At 45.5% G+C, this 21,227-nt stretch overlaps 1 protein-coding gene across 4 annotated transcripts in view; it reads left to right on the top strand.

The window, feature by feature from the left end:
* The window catches only part of TMCC3 (transmembrane and coiled-coil domain family 3), a 280,996-nt gene extending 260,375 nt beyond the window's left edge, over positions 1-20,621 (top strand). For all 4 annotated transcript variants that reach the window (XM_066257738.1, XM_066257740.1, XM_066257736.1 and 1 more), the window contains exons 2-4: positions 6,801-7,717; positions 9,855-9,990; positions 16,132-20,621. In XM_066257738.1, the coding sequence (XP_066113835.1) occupies positions 6,801-7,717; positions 9,855-9,990; positions 16,132-16,434 (1,356 nt within the window). In that variant the 3' untranslated portion in view covers positions 16,435-20,621. The remainder of the gene's footprint in view (positions 1-6,800; positions 7,718-9,854; positions 9,991-16,131) is intronic.
* Positions 20,622-21,227: the final 606 nt, after the last annotated feature.

Consider the following 21,227-nt stretch of genomic DNA (forward strand, 5'->3'; position numbering starts at 1 on the left):
TATTTTGCCCAAATCACTGTTTACATTTTGGAGCATGGATGAAGAAAAGTAGATTTTATAGGCTGCATCAACCTGAGCTAGGTGTTGACTCCAGCACCAACACCAGGGCCGTGGGGAGGAAGTTAAATGGATCAAGATTTCAGGTTCAGCCTAAGGGAAGATTTTCTGACAGAGCTCTAAACCAGTGTGGTTCCCAACCCCCGGGCTGCGGACCGGTACCGGTCTGTGGGCCATTTGGTACCGGTCCACAGAGAAAGAATAAATAACTTACATTATTTCCATTTTATTTATATTTAAGTCTGAATGATGTTTGTTTTTTTTTAAATGACCAGATTCCCTCTGTTACATCCGTCTAAGACTCACTTTTGACACTTGTCTCAGTCATGTGATACATTTATCCATCCCACCCTAAAGGCTGGTCCATGAAAATATTTTCTGACATTAAACCGGTCCATGGCCCAAAAAAGGTTGGGGACCACTGCTCTAAACCAAGCCCAGAGCTTCTGCACAATTCTGGATAACCATGTTAGGGACACTGTAGAATGGATTCTCACAAGATCAATAGCTGAGCTTGTACAGATCTTTCAAAGTTCTGCATATTTTATATATCTGAGTGGAGCCCCAGCTAAGCTATTTATTATCCATGGACCTTGAGAAACATGTTATTCTTTATAAGCCTTGCTTTCCTCATAAAATAGAGTTGGTGTAAAGAATATCTGATTATGTGAAAAAAATCTTTAGCACAGTATCGGACCCATAATAAAAGTACTCAGTCATTTTTGTTAGGGAGGCTGGCTCTGGAGACAGAGTGAGTGGATTTCAGTCCTAGCTCTGCCATTTACTAGCTCTGTGCCCCTAGGGCAATTTATTGAACTCCATGCATAGTTTTCTCATTTATAAAATAGTAGTACTAATAGCGTCTGATTTTTTTGTTGTTGTTGTATTTTTCCGAAGCTGGAAACGGGGAGGCAGTCAGACAGACTCCCACATGCTCTGGACCGGGATCCACCCGGCATGTCCTCCAGGGGGTGATGCTCTGCCCATCTGGGGTGTCACTCTGTCGCAACCAGAGCCATTCTAGCATCTGAGGCAGAGGCCATGGAGCCATCCTCAGCACTCGGGCCAACTTTTGCTCTAGTGGAGCCTTGGCTGCGGGAGAGGAAGAGAGAGACAGAGAGGAAGGAGAGGGGGAGGGGTGGAGAAGCAGATGGGCGCCTCTCCTGTGTGCCCTGGCCGGGAATCGAACCCGGGACTTCTGCACGCCAGGCCGACACTCTACCACTGAGCCAACTGGCCAGGGCCAGTGTCTGACTTTTTTAACAATTAAATAAGATACTGCGCATGTCACTAACATGAAAATTTCCTCCTGGCTGTGTGGTAGGAGTGTATATACTTTCTTGTCCTACACTTTCCTGAAAGTTAGGTAGGGCCAGTGCAGTCACATGTGTCTCTGTGGCAGAAGCCTTTAGGAGCGAGTGGATGATCCGCCAGGCTGCCTGCCCCTATGGTGGCCACCAGCAGTGTCCTGGATGGCAGAGGCTCCGTTGCAACCTGGGGCCCTCTGCTGACTCAGCAGATTTGTTATCCTGAACAAAAAATAACCCTTTTTTTTTTTTTTTAAATAAAGCCACAGGTGCTGTAACATTGTTTGTAAGCATAGCAAAGCCTACCACATTCCGACTGGCACACCACACGAACAGCCTTAACACTAGACTTGAAGTTAGAGTTCAACTAAAATGAGGACAGTGGCAGCTATGTGGACTCAAACACTGAGGCCACAAAGACCAGTGAAAATCTGGTGACTGGACCTGCAGCTCCACTGTGGGCCTGTCTGTGCAGCCGCCCACACGTGTGCTGTGAGGTACCTGCTGCCTGGGTCGTCGGTGACAGCCGGTGACATGGCTGACCCTCTCCTGACGTGCCTGAGCTCAAGCAGCTTTTCTTTAAGCAGAGGTCCTTTGTACCCTGCCTCGGGACTGAGCAGGCAGTGGTTATCTGTCCCCTTGTTCTGATCTCTCTCTCTGCCTCTGCGCATTCTGACCACTCAGTGACCCCCCCCCCCCGAACCTCGGGACTCCCGCCTCAGTCCGCACCCTCCAGGAGTTCCCAGGAGCCCCTGTCCCCCTTTCCAGTACTCTCTGCTGGAGGTTTGGGGGGGGTGCCTCTGCACCGGCTCTCCTTCCCTTTCGGTCCATTACTCTCTGGAGCTTTAGGGGGTAAATATGAAATGTCGTACGGGGCAGCTCTGTTTGGACGCCTGGACAATGTGTTCGGGCAGCACAGGTAATGATTGAGTTGTGATTGGCATCCCGGTGAGGGAGCTGAGCTCACTTAACGTTGTGCTAGAGGCTCCGGTTGTTGTGGGGATGACTCAGTGTCAGTTTTTGACGTCTGTCCAGGGCTTCAGATTTCCTTAGCTTCTGTTCCAGAACATTGAGGTGACAATGGAAATGTTTCTGCCGCCGGAAGAAAAACATCATTTAGGAATGGCTTCACTGGAATGCTAGTGTTCCATTTTTCGTGTAAGGTAATAATAGCCAAGTAATTCTGAGAACTGAGAGAGGCCAGCAGTCATTTTACAAAATAACGTCTCTTCTACCAAAACAGTAATTCATGTTTATTATTATTTTTTTAAATTGGTACATGCGAAAGCATAAAAAAAATGATTCTTCATAACGCCATGGTATAAAAATAACCATTGTTTCAGTTTTTACATATAGGTACACTTTTAAATGAAATTGGAATGATAACAAGAGCAAGTATTTATTAAAACCATTCCCTGGGCCAGGAAGTCTTTAAGCACTTCACATGTATTATTTTTCCTCACAAGAAGTCTTTGAAGAATCATTATCTCCATTTAACAGAAGGGGAAACAGGCACAGAGAGGCCAAGTCATTTCTTCATGGTCACACAGCTCATGAGAGTGATGCTAGGAGGGAAACCAAAGCAGTCTGTCTCCAGAGCCCAGGGCCTTGGCTTTTCCATGAGACCATCTCACAGTAAAGGCACAGTTCATGGATTGAGATCACAGTTTATGGAATTTTGTAGTGTCAGCTCTCAGTTGTCTGGTTCTATCTCCGTAGCCCAAAATCGTAGGTGTGGTTTGATTTACTTAAGAACAGCGCAGCTGGGAAATGCCATGCACGCTGACTCCAGGGGTCTCTGAACCTCTGTCCTCTCCCCATGTCCGGGCCCTGAAACGGCTACCTGCACAGCTGCCCTCAGTGCTGAGTCCAAGTTAGAGGGAGGACGGAGGACTCTCATGGCTTTGTTCCCATCAGGTACATGGAGTGGCAGTTTGTGTTCAGGGAGCGTCTGGGCATCTAGTGAGGCTGTGTTAGCTGACTCTTAACTATGCTGTGGAAGTCGGCCTCTAAAAGGCCACAGGGAGTGACCCAGCAGGCCAACTTTTCACCCTTATCAACGTATCACCTTCTAACTGGGTGTGCCGACGAGCAGTAACAGAGATTAATCTGAGCTTTAAATGCCTTGACTTTCCCCAACCTGGAATCTCGAGGACATGCCAAGCATTGTTACAGCTTTAAAGTGAACCAGAAGTCAGGCAGCGCTCTGGGCATATACATTCCTGTATTTACAGGGCTGTCCTGGCCCAGCGGTCTAAGAGAACGAGGCCATTGCCTTGGGTGCTGGAGTTGGGCGGCCAACTACGGTGTAGTAGAGAATTAAAGGAGGAAAAGCAGGTAATTACTTACTGCTGCAGCTGGTGACATATAAAAACTTTTGTATCTTCAAATGTGGCCGTGAACCTCTCAGCAGAGAACATCAAGCAGGTTGTTCTGGGGTTTGTTTGGTTTGTTTGTTTTAATTATCTTGATCTATCCTTGTGAGCACAAGGAGGACAAGAACAAGTTCTGATGACTCTCACAAACAACGTAGAACAAAAGAGGACTAGAATCTGAAGGCACATTCATGGTCACTCCTGGAGGCAGGGGTACGTTGTTGTGATTGAAGAGGGCGTGGGGCCGTTTCTGTTCTGTTTTTTTTATACCTGGGTCCTGGTTATGTAATGTGTTCAGTTTGTGGAAATGTATTAAGTTTTATGCTTATTAAATGTGCTCCGTTCTGAGTACAAATTATACTTTAAAAGTCCTTCTTTGTGTTTGTGTGTGTTGTTGCATGTTGATCTCCATTTAGTTGAATCATTGTGAAATGATGGAGAATTTATTACCCAGGTATTAGGAAAACAGCTGTACCTGGAATTGTCAGATCTGTGTGAGCAGAACTTCCAACGTCATTTTTTGATTCTATTAAAACGTACTTTAACTGACTTCAGTATATACTCTCCTGAATGATGAAGAGTATTAGCATCTTAGTTCAGCAAACTTTTATTGATGGCCCCTGGTGGCTAAGGGACAGTGCTAACACGAGCTGGACACAGTTCTATCTCTCCCCTGAGGGAGCCGCCACTCTGGGGCTTAGAGTCCGTGCTGCAGAGGGAGAGGGAGAGTGCTGCCACACAGCCCCTGGGGGCCGGGGGCAGGACAGGCAGCTTTCCAGTGGGACTAGGAAACACTTCATGGAGGAAGTAGTGTTTGAAATGGATCTTACAGCATATGGAGGATTTTGATTAGCAGAGGTAGATGGGTGGCAGGCGTTGTAAATATCAGAACCAGAAAGGAGGCAATCCATAGGAAATTCATATATATTCTGGAAACTTTGGGTTGCGTGGTTCACTTAAGATGACCAGCATCCATCAGGTGCCAGGCGAGGCCTGAAAGGTAGGCTGTGACCTTACAGTGGCCAGGTTGTATTATTTAATTGGGAGGCATTGGGGAGCCAAAGAAAGTTTCTGAGAAGTAGAGAAGCATGACTGGATTAGGTATCTTCAGTGAAATCACTTTCCCAGCCTCATGAGTATACTCTGTCTGCCCAAAATAATCATCTCCTAGGTTTGTTCTTTATAACTGTAGTTGCAGCCCATTTCTTTTTTGGTCCAATAGTGAGCCGTAGATACATAGCTTCCTGGAGTTTCCCTGTGCTCATCTCTCTAGGCCTTGATGATTATGATATATTGATACTTTCTTTAGTCCCTACACCCATCCTTCCCTTCTGCCTAGGTGAAATCACAATTCTTTTTTTTCTAGTCTGATTCGTGATTTGGCATTTAGTTCTTTGCAGCCTGATGCTCTTTGGCCAGATAACACAGCCAGTGTCACTTACACATGGCAAAATTGTGTGTGGAAAGAGACGGGATCAAGAAATAATGTTAACAAACTTTTGTAAGTTGTGAAGGAAGCCTAACCCACCAAGCTAGGTGTGTGTCTCACTGAGCTGTCGGGCTCCCTTCTCTGGGAGAAAGCACTGGTAGGATTTTTTCATCTGGCAAGAATATTCATTGTTGAAAACAGTCCACATTCAAGTCTGGGCCCTTAGGCAGTGTGAGATCTGTTGAATTATTATTAATTTTTTGCTATGTCAGCATACTGTCCCCATGGGGAATAAAAAAGGTAAGTTGGGCTGAATATTGTCTTGTTTCTCACTTGGAACTTTACCTCAAGGCCTTATTCTAATCAAAGGGTTGTTAACTTGACAAGATGATTCAGTTCAGATCTTACGAATCTTTGTTTGGAGAATGAATTCAGACTTGACAAAGACCCGTGTTTAGTCCTCTGGGGACACTAGTCATAGAGCGTCCTGACACGGAGAGAGGACCTGAGTTAGGGTCATTTGATTCAAATCCTGACTCCTTTCCATCTCAGTTTCTACTCATTATCTGGATTTCACACATTCTTTGCCTGGCGTGGTAGTGAGGATCAAACAAGACAACCCCGTGCACATCGGCAGTGCCTGGCTCACAGAGACTGCATTTGCCTTTCTTTTATAGCACAGATGAGCACCTGCCCCCCACACACACACACCCCTTGCCAAGATGCTCAACTTTGCAGTTCTTTTCCACGGGTAGCCCTTGAATGAGAGAGCTAGTCCACGTGGTCTTAGTTATAGCACCATTTTTAAAGTCATTTTGGTTGTAGTTTGCAGTTGTTTTCACGTCTAAATATGGTTGTTTTATTACTCAATTGTTAAAAATTAACCTTGTACCATATTTTCCCATCACATCTGTGTAATGATTTCATTAAGAAAATAATTTCTTGTCTGACCAGGCGGTGGCACAGTGGATAGATTGTCAGCCTGGAACACTGAGGTCCTAGGTTCGAAACCCTGAGGTCACCAGTTTGAGTGTGGGATCATCAACACTTGAGCAGGGGGTCACTGGCTTGACTTGAACCCTGCCCCCGTCAAAGTACTTATGAGAAACAATGAACAACTAAAGTGACACAACTACGAGTTGATGCTTCTCATCTCTCTGCCCCACACACACACAAAATAAAGAAAATAATTTCTGGTGTAGATGAATATACCTGCTGGAACTTCCTTTTCTTTTACTTTCTTTTTTACATTCTCCTTCTATTAAATGATATAATTCTGAATTGCATATATTTCCCACAGTGGAGAAGTTCTCTGTGAATGGGGCATAGCAGGTGTCCCAGTTACTTGGGCCCTTCGGGAAATCAGGACTGACTGTTAACCTCATTCCATTACGCAGTTCTACCCTGGCAACCAAAAGTTACCATCTTTACGGACAAAATGTGGATACCCCGGGAGAGCCGAATCCCACAGTTAGTGTACCTGGTACAGGAAGGAGTTGGGCTTGAAGGGATAGTAGGGAGTTTTTAAAAGTCTGGGACTTAACGTGTGTCTCCTCTGTGTTCACAGATTCCATCACAGTCACTCTCTCTTTGACTTCAAACCTTAAAGTTGCATCTCCTGCCCTTTTTCAGGTAGAACGTCATGACATGAATACCCTCAGCCTGCCCCTGAACATACGCCGAGGCGGTTCAGACACCAACCTCAACTTTGATGTCCCCGATGGCATCCTGGACTTCCACAAGGTCAAGCTCAGTGCGGACAGCCTGAAACAAAAGATCTTAAAGGTGACAGAGCAGATCAAAATCGAGCAGACATCCCGTGACGGGAACGTTGCAGAATATCTGAAACTGGTCACCAGCGCCGACAAACAGCAGGCCGGCCGTATCAAGCAAGTCTTTGAGAAGAAGAACCAGAAATCAGCTCACTCCATTGCCCAGCTGCAGAAGAAGCTAGAACAGTATCACAGAAAGCTCAGGGAGATCGAGCAGAACGGAGCCTCCAAAAGCTCCAAGGACATTGTCAAGGACAACCTGAAGGACATCCAGCACTCTCTGAAAGATGCCCACGCCAAGTCTCGAACTGCTCCCCACGGCATGGAGAGCAGTAAGTCGGGCATGCCTGGGGTCTCCCTCACCCCGCCTGTCTTTGTCTTCAATAAGTCCAGAGAGTTCGCCAACTTGATCCGGAATAAGTTTGGCAGCGCAGACAACATCGCTCACTTAAAAAATTCCTTAGAGGAATTCAGGCCTGAGGCGAGCGCCCGGGGCTACGGGGGCAGCGCGACCATTGTAAACAAGCCCAAGTATGGCAGCGATGATGAGTGTTCAAGCGGCACTTCAGGCTCAGCCGACAGCAACGGGAACCAGTCCTTCGGGGCCTGCGGAGCAGGCACGCTGGACAGCCAGGGCAAGCTCACCATGATCCTGGAGGAACTGAGGGAGATCAAGGACACCCAGGCACAGCTGGCTGAGGACATCGAGGCGCTGAAGGTGCAGTTTAAGCGAGAATACGGTTTTATTTCTCAGACCCTGCAAGAGGAGAGATACAGGTACTGTATTTCAAGCTGTTCTCTGGAATGCATGTGGGTAAGCATGAGTTGCTGACTGCAGAGAGATTGCTTGACAGTGATAGGCTAATCTTTGTGTTTCTCACAACGAGGAATATGGGCCAGAAGGCATTTAGGAATCAGTAGTTCCTTCCATACTTCTTCATACATAGCCTGACAGTTGGGAGACAGACACTGCGTGTGCGGGTCTCTTAAACTATCACTGTAGCCTGTGACGCGTTGTGCATATTAAGCTCCTGATTCAGTGACTTCTGTTGGGAAGTTTTATTACACTAGTTCACAGATCTGTATTTGGCTTGCCTCCATAATAACTATCCAGTGAAAAACTAATTCATTGTCCAACGAGGCAGATTATATTTGGTACATCAGTCTTAAAGTCTTTACATAGCATATTTTTTTAACTTATCGTATTTTGCTAATTAAACTTTTCTCTCTCAGTGAAGCATGTTCAAAAGAAATTTTAAGATGAAAGTATACATTTCAAATCTGGATTATTCAGGATAGGGCAAAAGTAGGTTTACAGTTGTAAGGACGTAAAACAGTTTATTCTTGTACTGTTTATTAATTATTGTATTATTTTCCACTTGAACAGCTATACACCTACTTTTGCCCCACTCTGTGTTAGCTAATTTTAAGTCAAGTGTTTTGTAGGTTGACTTTTATGTGCTTATAGTTTGTTAATAAAAAAAAAGTACATGTGCCCGAATATGAGGTAGCTTTCTACCATTTTCCCAATAAAAAGATCCACCAAAGGGTTTTTTTGGTCAAAATGAACATGTTAACTTATAATAATGTAGATAAAAAAGTGAATACCTATCACATAATGCAGGATTTAAATTTTAAGTTTTCTTACATGTTTTAAATCTAATACACGGTTTTATATATGGATTAATTTAGAAACATGGGTTTTTTTCAGCTCATATTTTATGAAAGTTTTTTAAGCTTTCCTCGTGCATCTTTGACTTTGGTTTCTTTGTCACATAAGAGTGATTTTTTTTAAGTCACAGATTTTCCAGAGAATATTAACCTTAATTCCATTCGAATAGTTTGGGATACAGTACACTTTGAATCGACATTTTATCCCAAGTCATCCATTTACTTAAATTTAGGATAATTTTTGTTCTTACTTGTTATGTAGTTATATTTGTAATCGCCATGGGTTAGCCACCGGCTATATTCCTTACTTTAAGAGATCTTTACAAGGCTTGTTTATAACACCAACATTGGGTACCTATTAAGTGCTACCTGAGAATAAGCATTAAATATGGGTGGGTTTTTTTGTCTCATTTTTTTTTTAAATGATTCTAGCAGGTGATCTAAATAGCATCTTAAAACTGGCGTTGATCAGAGTTATTTCAGGCTAATGCATCTTCCCCAAATAGTGCTTTCTGTTTCTGGTAAGTTTATGTAAATGTAAGACAAATCCCTCTTCTGCAGAGGATGAGGGCTGAGAATGGGAATATTTGTGCCTCTGTTACCTTAGATTTGTACTTTTGGAAATGCCACCAGACAAGCCGTCGGTAATTTATAACGAGCTTAATTTGTTACTGCCCTTAAGTCCCAAGGGCTGAAATGGGCATTCCGAATCAGTGGGTATGTACACTGGGAAATGGTGGGCTCCAGTGTAGCAGCTGGTTCTGTCCTTACAGGCACTCTGGCACATGTGAGCTGGGTGCCATGAACCACTGGTCACTGTGGGGCCGAGGAGGGAAAGCCACCCGGAGGCCAGTGGGTCCTTGCCTTGAGCAGGACCCAGCCAGCCCTGCTTCCTGACAGGCCACAGTGAACGCACCATCACCGCCGTCTGTCCTGTCATCATCTCAGCCAGCCAGGGTGCTGGTCTGCCCTGGGTGGAAAAGCTGGATTCGCTTTGCACCAAAGCTCGGTGACGAGGGCAGAGTTAGGGCTGCAGGGACCGGTCTTTTCTGGAGCGGGAAGTCAGTGTTACCCAGAGGTCCATTTGCCACAGCTAGGCATTTCTTCTGGAAACACAGTCGGCCAGGAGATGGAGATGAGCCAGGCGGCACTGGTAGTGGTGGGATATAAAGGACATCATTCTAGAATGTGCTGTCAGAACACCCTTGAAATGTCCTCAGAATTCACTCCTCTCTTTACAAAGGTACGAGCGACTAGAAGACCAGCTCCATGACCTGACAGACCTGCACCAGCACGAGACGGCCGACCTGAAACAGGAGCTGGCCAGCATTGAGGAGAAGGTGGCCTACCAGGCCTGCGAGCGCTCACGGGACATCCAGGTGCCTTTCCCCTCGGCATCAGGGCTCACGCAGGCTCTTCCCAGCCCTGAGTTCTTTCAGCAACTAAGGACCTTAGCCCTCGGCCCTAAAGGGCCTCTGGCACGTGGAGCAAACATTTCTTCTCTACCTTATTAGCCCCATGAGCTCATGCTATAGACTAGAAATGTTTAATCTTTTCATCTCATGGCACACATAACCTAATTACTAAAATTCTGGCCCTGGCCAGTTGCTCAGTGGTAGAGCGTCAGCCCGGAGTATGGATATTCTGGGTTCAATTTCTGGTCAGGGCACACAGGAGAAGCAACCATCTGCTTCTCCACCACTCACCCTCACCCTTCCTTCCTTCTGTCCCTCCCTTCCTCCCTCCCTTGCTCCCTTCCTCTTTTCCTCCTTTGCCCTCCTTCCTTCCCTCTCTTCTTTCTTCCTCTCTCTTCCTCTCCCTTCCTCTCCCTTTCTCTTCCTTCCTCTCCCTTTCTCTCCCTTCCTCTCCCTTTCTCTCCCTTCCTCTCCCTTTCTCTCCCTTCCTCTCCCTTTCTCTCCCTTCCTCTCCCTTTTCTACCTTCCTCTCCCACAGCCATGGCTCAATTGGTTTGAGCACATTGGCCCCAGGCGCTGAGGATGGCTCTGTGGAGCCTCCTCCTCAGGTGCTAGAAAAAGCTTAGTTGTGAGCATGGCCCAGATGGGCAGAGATCGGCCCCAGACAGGGGTTGCCAGGTGGATCCTGGTCAGGGTGCATGCAGTAGTCTCTCTATCTCCCCTCCTTCTCACTTGGAAAAGAAAAAATAAAATAAAATTCTGTAGGACACAAAAATACATATATTTTGCCAATCTGACAAATAGATATAATTTTGATTCTTTCACACCAGACAGCTATTGTTGTGTTAGGTGTTACCATTTTCTTTGACAATCTAAGGGAAAAAAAGATGAGTGCCCTAACTGAACAGTCAGGTGTTACATGTTTTAAAAATTCTTGCAGCACACTGGTTCAAAATCACTGTTATAGATGTTACTGGGTAAAGAAGCTATGTTCTGTTTACTCTCTCCCAAATAGTTAATACATATTTATTATCTATCCCCAAGCTCATCACCTGTATCCTACTCTCCTTACCATAACCAAGATTTTTAAAAATTCAAAAAAATTTTAGAATATAAAACATCTTGCTTTTTCATTAGAAGTTTATATCATTGAGCAGCTTCACCCATTTTGCCCACCCACTGTCTCTGGCGACCACCAGTCTCCTGTTTCTATGAGTTCAGTTTTTTTAGATTCAGTGTATAAGTGAGATCATATAGTATTTGTCTTTCTCTGTCTGACTTATTTCACTTGGCATAATACCCACAAGGTCCATCCATGTTGCAAATGGCAGTATTCCTTCTTTCTCCTGGCTGTATCATATCCCATTGTGGTATAGTACCATATTCTCTTTCTTTGTGGTATAGTACCATATTCTCTTTCTTCATTCCTCAACAGACCCTGATATTATTTCCATGTCTTGGCTAGTGTAAATAATGCTGCAGTGAACATAGGGTGTGGCCATCTCTTCAAGATACCGATTTCATTTCCTTTGGGTATATACCTGGAAGTGGGTTTGCTGGATCATATGATAGTTCTAGTTTTAATTTTCTGAGGAACTGCCATACTGTTTTCCCCATTGGTTATACCAATTTACATACCCTCTGATTGCCTTTCTGGAAAAAAAAATTATATTCTTTGAGTGATACTCAACTTTATCTTTACAAGTTTTCTTTGTAGCCAGTGGTTAAGTTCCCTAGACCCACTTCACAAGGGAGACACTGAAACCTCAAGAGAGCTTTCTCCCACAGTGTGTGAGCTGGTGATTCGGCGCCCATGTTCTGCTCTACTCTTTCAAGGGCTGAGCCTGTGCTGATCCGTCATGGGTGCTTGGACGTTCTGGGCGCCAGGCATCAGACAGCTGGTGGGAAATGCTAGCCTGAGGACGGCTGTACAGAAGACCCTCGAGGGTGTCCTCCCCTGCTCTGGGTGAAGAGATAGCTTCGCCACTGACTGCCTGAAAAATTTTGAACTCATTTAAATGTTAAGTGTTGCCAGGTGAACCGTGCAACACTTTGTTAGATCATTGTGTTTTAGAACATGTCTGGGACGACTCCGGATTATATATATTATATATAAATACGTGGTTTTCTTATTTAGGCCGTCATTTGGATTAATATTGTTCTTCCTTTTTTAAAGAACCATACTATAGGGGTGGATGGGTAAGGTAAAGGGAGAGACTTCACATAGGAAGCTTAAAATTTCAGAAGAGTCCTTTCAACATTTTTCGGCTTCATCTCTAGTTCAGAAGGGCAGAGAAGACACCTGTGTGAGTGGCTGGCGGATCTTTCTTGTTATGATAGTTAGAATCATGGCTCTATGACTGTGTGACCCTGGACAGGTCAGCTCTCTGTGCCTCAGTCTCCTCATCTCTAAAATGGAAATATGAATGAGCTGTATCTCCTGAGGCTGTGGGGAGGATTAAATGGGATGATAATGTCAAGTACTTAAATCTTTGCCTGACACATAAGCAGTCAAAAAATAAATGCTCTTTATTCTTTTTGTCATGCTGGTGAGTAGCCATCTTTCCCAGGGCTTTTAGCAGCGAGGCCTCTTCAACCTTGTGCTTATCCCCTGTTTCTTTTGTTCTCAGAGGCAGGGTGAGATGCGAGGATGGGCTGGGACAGGCGAGGGGGCTGCTACCTGTGGGGATGCGAGGATTTGTTGTTATTTTAAGCGAGTATTGAAGTTTGGTTTTTTTACCCTGAATTTCCCATGAAAAGAGTATAAAAGATAATCCTGTCCCCTTTGTCTTTATCCACAATAAGCTAAATACTGGACCCACAGAAGTACTAAGGATTGAGTACCTCGTGGGTGCAGTGATTAAAGGTCCTTCCAATACATTGCTTAATATTTCTGGATTTTTCTTTTGGTAAAAAAAAGAAAAGAAAAGAAAGATAACAGTTCCAAGGCAATACTAGGATCAGTCATTTTACACATTCATCAAAGATGAATTTGCGGCCCTGCCCAGTTTGCTCAGTAGTAGAACATCAGCCCAGCGTGTGGAAGTCCCAGGTTCAATTTCCAGTCAGGGTACACAGGAGAAACACCCATCTACTTCTCCACCCTTCCCCCTATCCTTCCTTTCTGTCTCTCTCTTCCCCTCCCACAGACAAGGCTCCATTAGAGCAAAAAAGTTGGCCCGGGCGCTGAAGATGGCTCCAGGGCCTCCGCCTCAGGCGCTAGAATGGCTCTGGCAGCAACGGAGCAACACCCCAAGTGGGCAGAGCATCGCCCCCTGGTGGGCGCGCCAGGTGGATCCCGGTTGGGCACATGCGGGAGTCTGTCTGACTGCCTCCCTGCTTCTAACTTCGGAAAAATACAAAAAAAAAAAAAGATGGAATTTGCCCACAATGTTGATCTTTTGTCCTGTCTGTCACCTCTTCCATGCCATGTCCAAAATGAAGGAAACCTTGGGCCTAAGCATTTGAAAAAAATACATGATTTCCGGGCACTGCCTATCATAGAGAGCCAGCATTTTTAAGAATGTGAAGATCTGAAGAAGTTCCACTGTTTGTTGGTAGCCTGTATAATGAAAGTTACTATAATAACAGCAAACCCTGTTTGTTGGCCCATAGGGTGTAGTCAGAGGAAGGAAAACAGATCACTTAGAGCCGTGATTTTAAACGTCATACTGTTTAAAACCTGAAAAGATGACTGTGTTTTAATTAAGCAGACACATATTGGTGAATGAGTTAGACACTGGGCTAGTGCAGTGGTTTTCAACACTCTTATATTTGTGGACCAGTGAAAATAGGAGGATTATTTCAGAGACTGCTAAGGCAGAAATCACGCTGAGCATAAATGAATTGGCTAAGATCATTGGATCTATAATTTTCATACAGCATCAGGGTGGGTAACTTCTTTGCAGACTGGCACAAAAACCTCTGGCAGACCAATCTATGGACTAGCGGTTGAGAAACATTGGGCTAGTGAACTAAGAGGAGCTCGTTGTACTGTCTCTACTAGGGTTCTCTTCTCTCACGAGAGAGACTAAAGGTCTTTTCTCTCTCTCTTTTTTTTTTTTTTTTTTTTGTATTTTTCCAAAGCTGGAAACGGGGAGAGACAGTCAGACAGACTCCCGCATGCGCCCGACCGGGATTCACCCGGCACACCCACCAGGGGGTGACGCTCTGCCCTTCCGGGGCGTTGCTCTGCCGCGACCAGAGCCACTCTAGCGCCTGGGGCAGAGGCCAAGGAGCCATCCCCAGCGCCCGGGCCGTCTTTGCTCCAATGGAGCCTTGGCTGCGGGAGGGGAAGAGAGAGACAGAGAGGAAGGAGGGGGGGGTAGAGAAGCAGGTGGGCGCTTCTCCTGTGTGCCTTGGCCGGGAATCGAACCCTGGACCCCTTGCACGCCAGGCCGACGCTCTACCACTAAGGTCTTTTCTCTTTCAAGCCTCATATCCCATAACCCAGTGTCCTGAGTGTTGAGCCAGTGTGTAGCACCTGCTGTGTGCTTGGCACTGGCTTCCTGCTGGGGATAACAGCGCAGTGGGCCCAGCCCTCCTCCTCACGCAGTGATGGCCTCTTGGTTAGGGAAGAAGGCTAAAGGAAAGCCTGTGAAGAGCGGAGGGAGCGGGGAGGAAAACGCCCCAGATACAGCGCTCTGCATATACAGTGGCCTGGAGCATGCTCCTTTACAGAACCCGAAAAAGCCAATCTGGCCAGGGCACCATGAGGGGGCAGGGGGCTGGCATGGAGTGAGGCAGGACAGAGGCACTGGGCCAGAGCTGTGTTACAGATTTTAAAATTTTACAAAAAGGAATGACATCAGATATGCATCTTTCAAAGATCATTTGGGCTGCATTGTGGAAAGTGGGTTCATGGGGTTGAGAATCAAGAGGATGTGTGGAAAAATCTGTCATTATTGTGGACAAGAGATCCTGGTGGGTTAGACGGGGGTGGTGATTATGGGAGGGAGAGAAGTGGACTGGTTGAGATAGATGTTAGTTGTCATATCGATGGAGCTGGGTTAGGATATTGATGCATGCCTCTCAGGCTTCCAGTGGGAGGAACTGGGCAGACTGGGCGCTGGTTTCTGAGCAGAGGAACACTGGAAGGGAAGCAGGGTTGATGGCAGGTGCGGAGAAGGGGCAGGACGTGAATGCACATTTGGACATGAGAAGATCAAATGAAGATGTCAAGGAGGCATGTAGATATGTGAGTCAATCTCAGAAGAGATAGCTGGGCTAGTGGTATAGTTGAGTCATCTGTGTCTTAGTCATTGAAGTCTTGAAGTCAGCGGGATCTAGCGGGAATGCATAGCCTCAGACAGGTCTTGAGTAATGCAGCGTTCCGAGAGCAAGGGAAAGCAGAGTGGTCCCGCAGTCGGCCCTGCGCCCACCCTCTCCCTCCCTTCTCCACCAGCTGGTAGTGGATGCCCACAGACCCTGGGCTGTGAGATAAGGACTAGCAGTTGGAGGCCTGACCTGTGGTGGCACAGTGGTTAAAGCGCTGACCGAGAACACTGAGGTGGCCAGTTTAAAACCCTGGGCTTGCCCAGTCAAGGCACATACTTCCTGCTCCTCCCTTCTCTCTCTCTTTCCCTTTCTCTCTCTTTCTCTCTCTCTCTCTCTTTTTCCCTCTCCCCTCCCTCCCTCTCCTGTACTCCCTCTCCCTCCCTCTTCCCTCTCTAAAATGAATAAATAAATTGTTTTAAAAAGGACTAGCAATTGGAGATATCACCTACTCCCTGGCTGGCAGTAGACAACTGTCCCGATATGGAACCCCACCCCTCTTCTGGTTGGTCCCACCTGGTGCCAATATTTTATGCGCTTTATTTCATATATATGTAGAGTAGTCAAAATACTTAACCGTAATTTCTCATTTTTGGTATTTTTATGGTTGTACACCCATGCTCATTCTACCTAACATAGCAGAATAAAATGAGCCATGGGGCTCTCGTTTTCTTTCTTTGCTGTCATTGTTGTCTTCAGCAGCTTGGCAGTGTGACGGCGTCTCAGCATCACGCACTCTGAGCCGGGGGCACGCGTGCCCTTCCGGGCAGACGCTCCCCTGCTGCCCACGGTCTCACAGCATTTGATCCTTGCTCTTCCTTTCGCCCACAGGAAGCCTTGGAGTCCTGCCAGACTCGCATTGTGAAGCTGGAGCTCCACCAGCAAGAGCAGCAAGCTCTGCAGACAGACACGGTGAACGCCAAGGTTCTCCTGGGCAAGTGCATCAACGTGGTCCTGGCCTTCATGACTGTCATCCTGGTGTGCGTGTCTACCATTGCGAAGTTCGTCTCGCCCATGATGAAGAGCCGCTTCCACATTCTTGGCACCTTCTTTGCTGTGACTCTTCTTGCAATATTTTGTAAAAACTGGGACCATATTCTGTGTGCCATAGAAAGGGTAATAATACCCAGATGAATCCACTGGTTCCCGACTTTCATGTTTCTTCAAGTTTTTATTTTAAAGAGAACTCTGTGCATACTACCAAATTTTAAAATGGACAGTTGTGCCAGCTGCAGATGACCGCAGGGACTGGGACTGCGTTGTAAATAACTACAGCTCTCTTAGCTCAGTAGCAGTTGCCAGCTCAGTCCCTGGACCTGGTTAACGTGAATCTGTTTCAAAGCTCTCCCCGTGTTAACTCACTGCCTTAATCAGCCCAGATTTCCTGCCAGCTTGACTTCGCCCAGTGTGGTAGATCTCTGGTTATTGAGCACTTGGCATAATTAGTGACTCAAAAAAAAAGGGAATTTCAGTCTCTTTCCGTCTCTCAAGTCTCTATCAAAATTGAGCTCACTGTAGTTAGTGGTCACGTGTTCCCTGAGTCCTGAAAGCAGCAGGGATGTGGCACGACTCAAGGAAGGGAAGAAGCACAGAGCGCGTTGGCCGTGTTGCACACTCACGGCCCGTGGAAGTGCTGTAAGTCCCCCGTGTACTCCATCCCAGTGGCCCGCCATCGACCGTGGGTCCCACAGGTGCGGCGTCCACAGTGCTCACTTGTGTGTGACTCTCCGTACATGGAAATCTTATTACACACCTGTCTATCCACCCAAACTCTAACTTACTTGTTCTTTTGCACTTTAAATGGTAAGACGAGAGGATGTGTGAATGGGGCTTCTGCCTCCTCCTGCCCACAGAGCCGTACACCTGATTTCATCTTAACTGGCTGTCGAATGCCCAGCCTCCAAAGCATGTAGAAATGCTTCCAAATCTCTCATCAGACCGCGGCTTTAACATTAATTTGGGGGCCTTTTGAGCACTACTCCACAGGTGTGTGATTTAACAAACCTTAACTGTGATAAGCCCCCTGGGAGAAGGGAATTCATGTTATGATTGCGAAGCTCACTCAGTGAATGAAAACACGGGCTCGTCCTGCAGGGGGTTTCTCTTCTTGAAGAAGAAAAACAGAATCATAGTTTATGAAGCTAAGGTGCACAAAGGTAGGAACACTGGAAGCAGGAGAGAAATTGGATGGCAGCTAGATTGGTGAGAGCAGTTCACATGGATGGAGATTGAGAGGGTCCCCTTTAGGACCCTGAGAGAGTGCAAGCATCAGGTGAATCTGATGCAGTGTCTGAGCCCAGGGTGCCATGTCTCCCAGGATCTCACTGAAAACAACTTCTAGGATAACAGAGTGGCCACATTTTCCCCTAGTAGCAGCGTTCAAAAGTTAACATCTTTGGCCTGTTTGGGGGATGCCAGTCACTGTCTTCAGCCCAGGTGATAATGTTCCTCTAAGGCGCACAGAAAAGAAGTCATAGAAGAGTTTCAAGGAGATTGTTCCCCGGCCCCTCCTACCACCCACTGTTCTCTGAAGGCATAAAGATGCATGTTAGTGCGCGCTTTCATTCAGAAAACTTCAAACTGCCTGAATTTAAGTCGAGTGCAATATTTTGCAAACAGCTGCTTTTAGGGAAGTCTGAAAATAATGTGACAGTGTGCCATGGTTTGAGAGAATGGAACCGTCGAGCGTTTGGTACAAGTCCAGTGTGTGTGAGACTCCTGCAACTCAAAGGTTCTTTGTTTTTGTTTTTGGTTTTTTAAGTTTACAATTCAGTGGTTTTAATCAGTTCACAAACTTATACAACTATCACCATTGTCTAATTCCAGAACTGAGCTTTTTAAAACAATAAACGTGATTTCATGATATGATTGGCTATAAGTATTTTGGGTTCAGGGAAGAGGGAGTCACTAGTCCCACCCCCATCTCATGGCTGTCCCTGTTCACTGTCAGACTCCCTCACTCTCACAAGTTAACTGTACATACATTGTGATCCATCAAACCCAGGGGACAGAAACAGGGTCTCCAGGTCCAGTGAAGGGGGCGGGGGGGGGGGGGAAGAATGGCGTGCTTCCTTTTGCTTTTATATATATTTTAATGGCCAGTATTCCCCTCTCCCCTGTGGGTAGCAGTCTCCATGGTTCTGAGGGCTGGGTGTAACTTAACAACACCCTTGCATTGAGCTGGGTCCAGGGTGGGCTCCTCAGGATGTCTGTGAATCTTTCTGAGGCACTTGGGCTATGCCAGGATCTGGGGCGGGTGTAGATGCTGCTGTTAGTTTAGCAAGAATGGCCGAGAGCTCCGTCACCAGGATGGAGGAAGACACCGGCCTCCTCCTGCCCCCATACTCCGCTCCATGGCTCAGCCCAGCGCGTTTGCTGGGACACTTCTGAGACGGCTATCCGTGTGTCCCCACCAGTTAGAGAAGTGAAGGAAGTGGGAAGTGGCACATCCCGGCCCCTCCGGGAGCAGTTAACAAGCTGCTGGAAACTGGCTGTCTTCTGAAATACTGTCGCGTCGCAATCATCGCACCTCATTATGAATTCTTTTTAGAGAATTCATATTTTCAGTAATTCTTATTAGACATCGGGTAAGCTTATTTTCGCCTACACAGAGTATTTATTTTAGAGTCTTGTTGAAAGTTCATGAAGCCTTCTAATAAGATGATATACCCCCAGGGAGATTTTTACTCTCTGTCGCTTATTATTCTCTTAGGGAGTAAACCCTCCCACTGCTTGTTTCCTGCACTAAGGAAATGAAATAAAATTGCTAAGTATGCAATTAAAAATAGTGATCAAGCTATGACATACCCCGGTAGTGAGTATTTAATTTACATTTAAGCCAGCTGGTCCTTTTTCATCACCTTGCATTGGTAGTAGACATCTTGTTGCATACATGTTAAGAAGGGAGACCAGCTGAGGGATGGGGAGGCACCTGCTTGTTCAGTGAACTGACTGACTGATTTTAGATGCTGGACGTTGGGAGTCTAGCGCTGGGTTTTTTAGGTGACATTTTCATGATCACCAGGAGAATGGTAGTTTGCTGAGGACAAAACAAAAACCAATAAATATTCCCTTGTGGGTTTTGAATGGACTAGTCCAGCTTATATTTTGAGTATAATTAAGCCAGAATAAAATGCCCTTCCCATCCCCACCCCCCACCCCCAAAATAAACATTCAAACCCACAACGAAGCAGTAAATAAAAAGACTCCATTGCTGACTTGGGTGGTGGAAGTTGCCAGTGTGTACTCTTCATGGTTTTACGTACTTGTGTGACCTCTTGGTCGACTGAACTCTTCTGAAACCCCTCCTCCTGTCGTGTCAGCCCATCTTGCTGGTGTCCTCTCTGTCACTTACATCCGTGTGATTTTAGCCCCTCTCCTGCTTTGTCATTCTCGTTTGCATTGAAATATTGTCCCACTGCGGATGTTGGCTCCCCTGCCATCCCTCTAGCACATCGGGTTTAATTATGGGTTCAGTCATAGTGACGGGGGAACTAGCTTCCCTCGGGCAACTAATTACTTTTGTCCTTTCTGTTTGGATTTTAAATACCAAATTATTTTGCATTGAATGGCAACATTTCTTTTGTATCGAATCCAAATACAGTTGTTTGGGTTTGGAAAAACATTTAATTATACGTATTACTGTGAACATGTGTGATTAACCTCTCATTTGTATATTTCTGTACCGTTGAGGAACCAATGGCAGGATAAAGTGGCATTATTTAAAATTCAGGGCTTTATCTGGAGAGAGGTATTTCTAGAAGTTTAGCCCTTGTGCTTAGGAAAGAGTTGGTCTAAAAAATATAAGTCACTGGAAACAATGAGATTGGCCTGTTTACATCAGAAGTAGTTAAAAAGCTTAAAAGAACGGTATAGTTTATAAGAGTTTGATAACCCATAAGATATAAAGCAGAATCAACCTATACTTTTCTAATGTCAGTACAATTTCTCTGCTTATGAGAAGCTGAAAAGTAATGTACCTGAATTGTTTTAGGACTGATTTATATGTTGGAATTGTAATTTATGTATTTAAAGCATGTCTCGCTGTGTTTATCCTAAGAGAAATGTTTCACAGAATGTGCTCTGTGTTTAAGATAACATTTAGGCAGTAGTGTCTCTGCAAGTAAAAACTGGAAATGTTTACTGTGAGGTCCATTGCATAATTTCCCATTTTGTGGGATACTATGTAGTTTATAATGTCAGCCTAAAATTGTAAATTGTCTGTAGATCTTCACCTGTTCAAAGCAGGAGCCATTATTTTTTTAAATAAACACATTGATGTAGCTTTGATGTTAAATAAAGAGCTAGATTTCTTAAATTTTTACATTTGTCAGAGCCAGTATCAATAGCAGACTTGTTTGGATGTGTATCATTAAGTTTTAAATAGACTTTATTTTTTATTTCTTTTCATAGACTTTATTTCAGGCAAACTTGCTCATAAGGTACAGAGATTTTCCCATATACCTGTCCCACTTTTCCCCAGCAGAGAGTACACTTGTTACAATGAATGGACCTGCATTAACACTTTATTATCTCCCAAAGTTCAGTTTACATTTGGGTTCACTCTTGTTCCTTCTATGACTTTGAACAATGTACAGTGCCATGTATCCACCATTGCAGTATCATACAGGTTAATTTCACACCTAAAAGTCCTCTGTCTTCTTCCTCTCTGTCCCTCCCCCCACCCTCATAATCAATTCTAAAGTAGTTTCAAATCTACTTCATTAAAAATTGTACAATATGGTCTGCCCAGGTGGTAGCACAGTAGATAGAGTGTCGGACTGGGATGCAGAGGACCCAGGTTCGAGACCCTGAGGTTGCCAGCTTGAGCGCGGGCTCATCTGGTTTGAGCAAAAGCTCACCAGCTTGGACCCAAGGTCACTGGCTCCAGCAAGGGGTTACTCGGTCTGCTGAAGGTCCACAGTCAA

Source organism: Saccopteryx bilineata, chromosome 2 (assembly GCF_036850765.1).
Source record: "Saccopteryx bilineata isolate mSacBil1 chromosome 2, mSacBil1_pri_phased_curated, whole genome shotgun sequence".
Taxonomy (NCBI): domain Eukaryota; kingdom Metazoa; phylum Chordata; class Mammalia; order Chiroptera; family Emballonuridae; genus Saccopteryx; species Saccopteryx bilineata.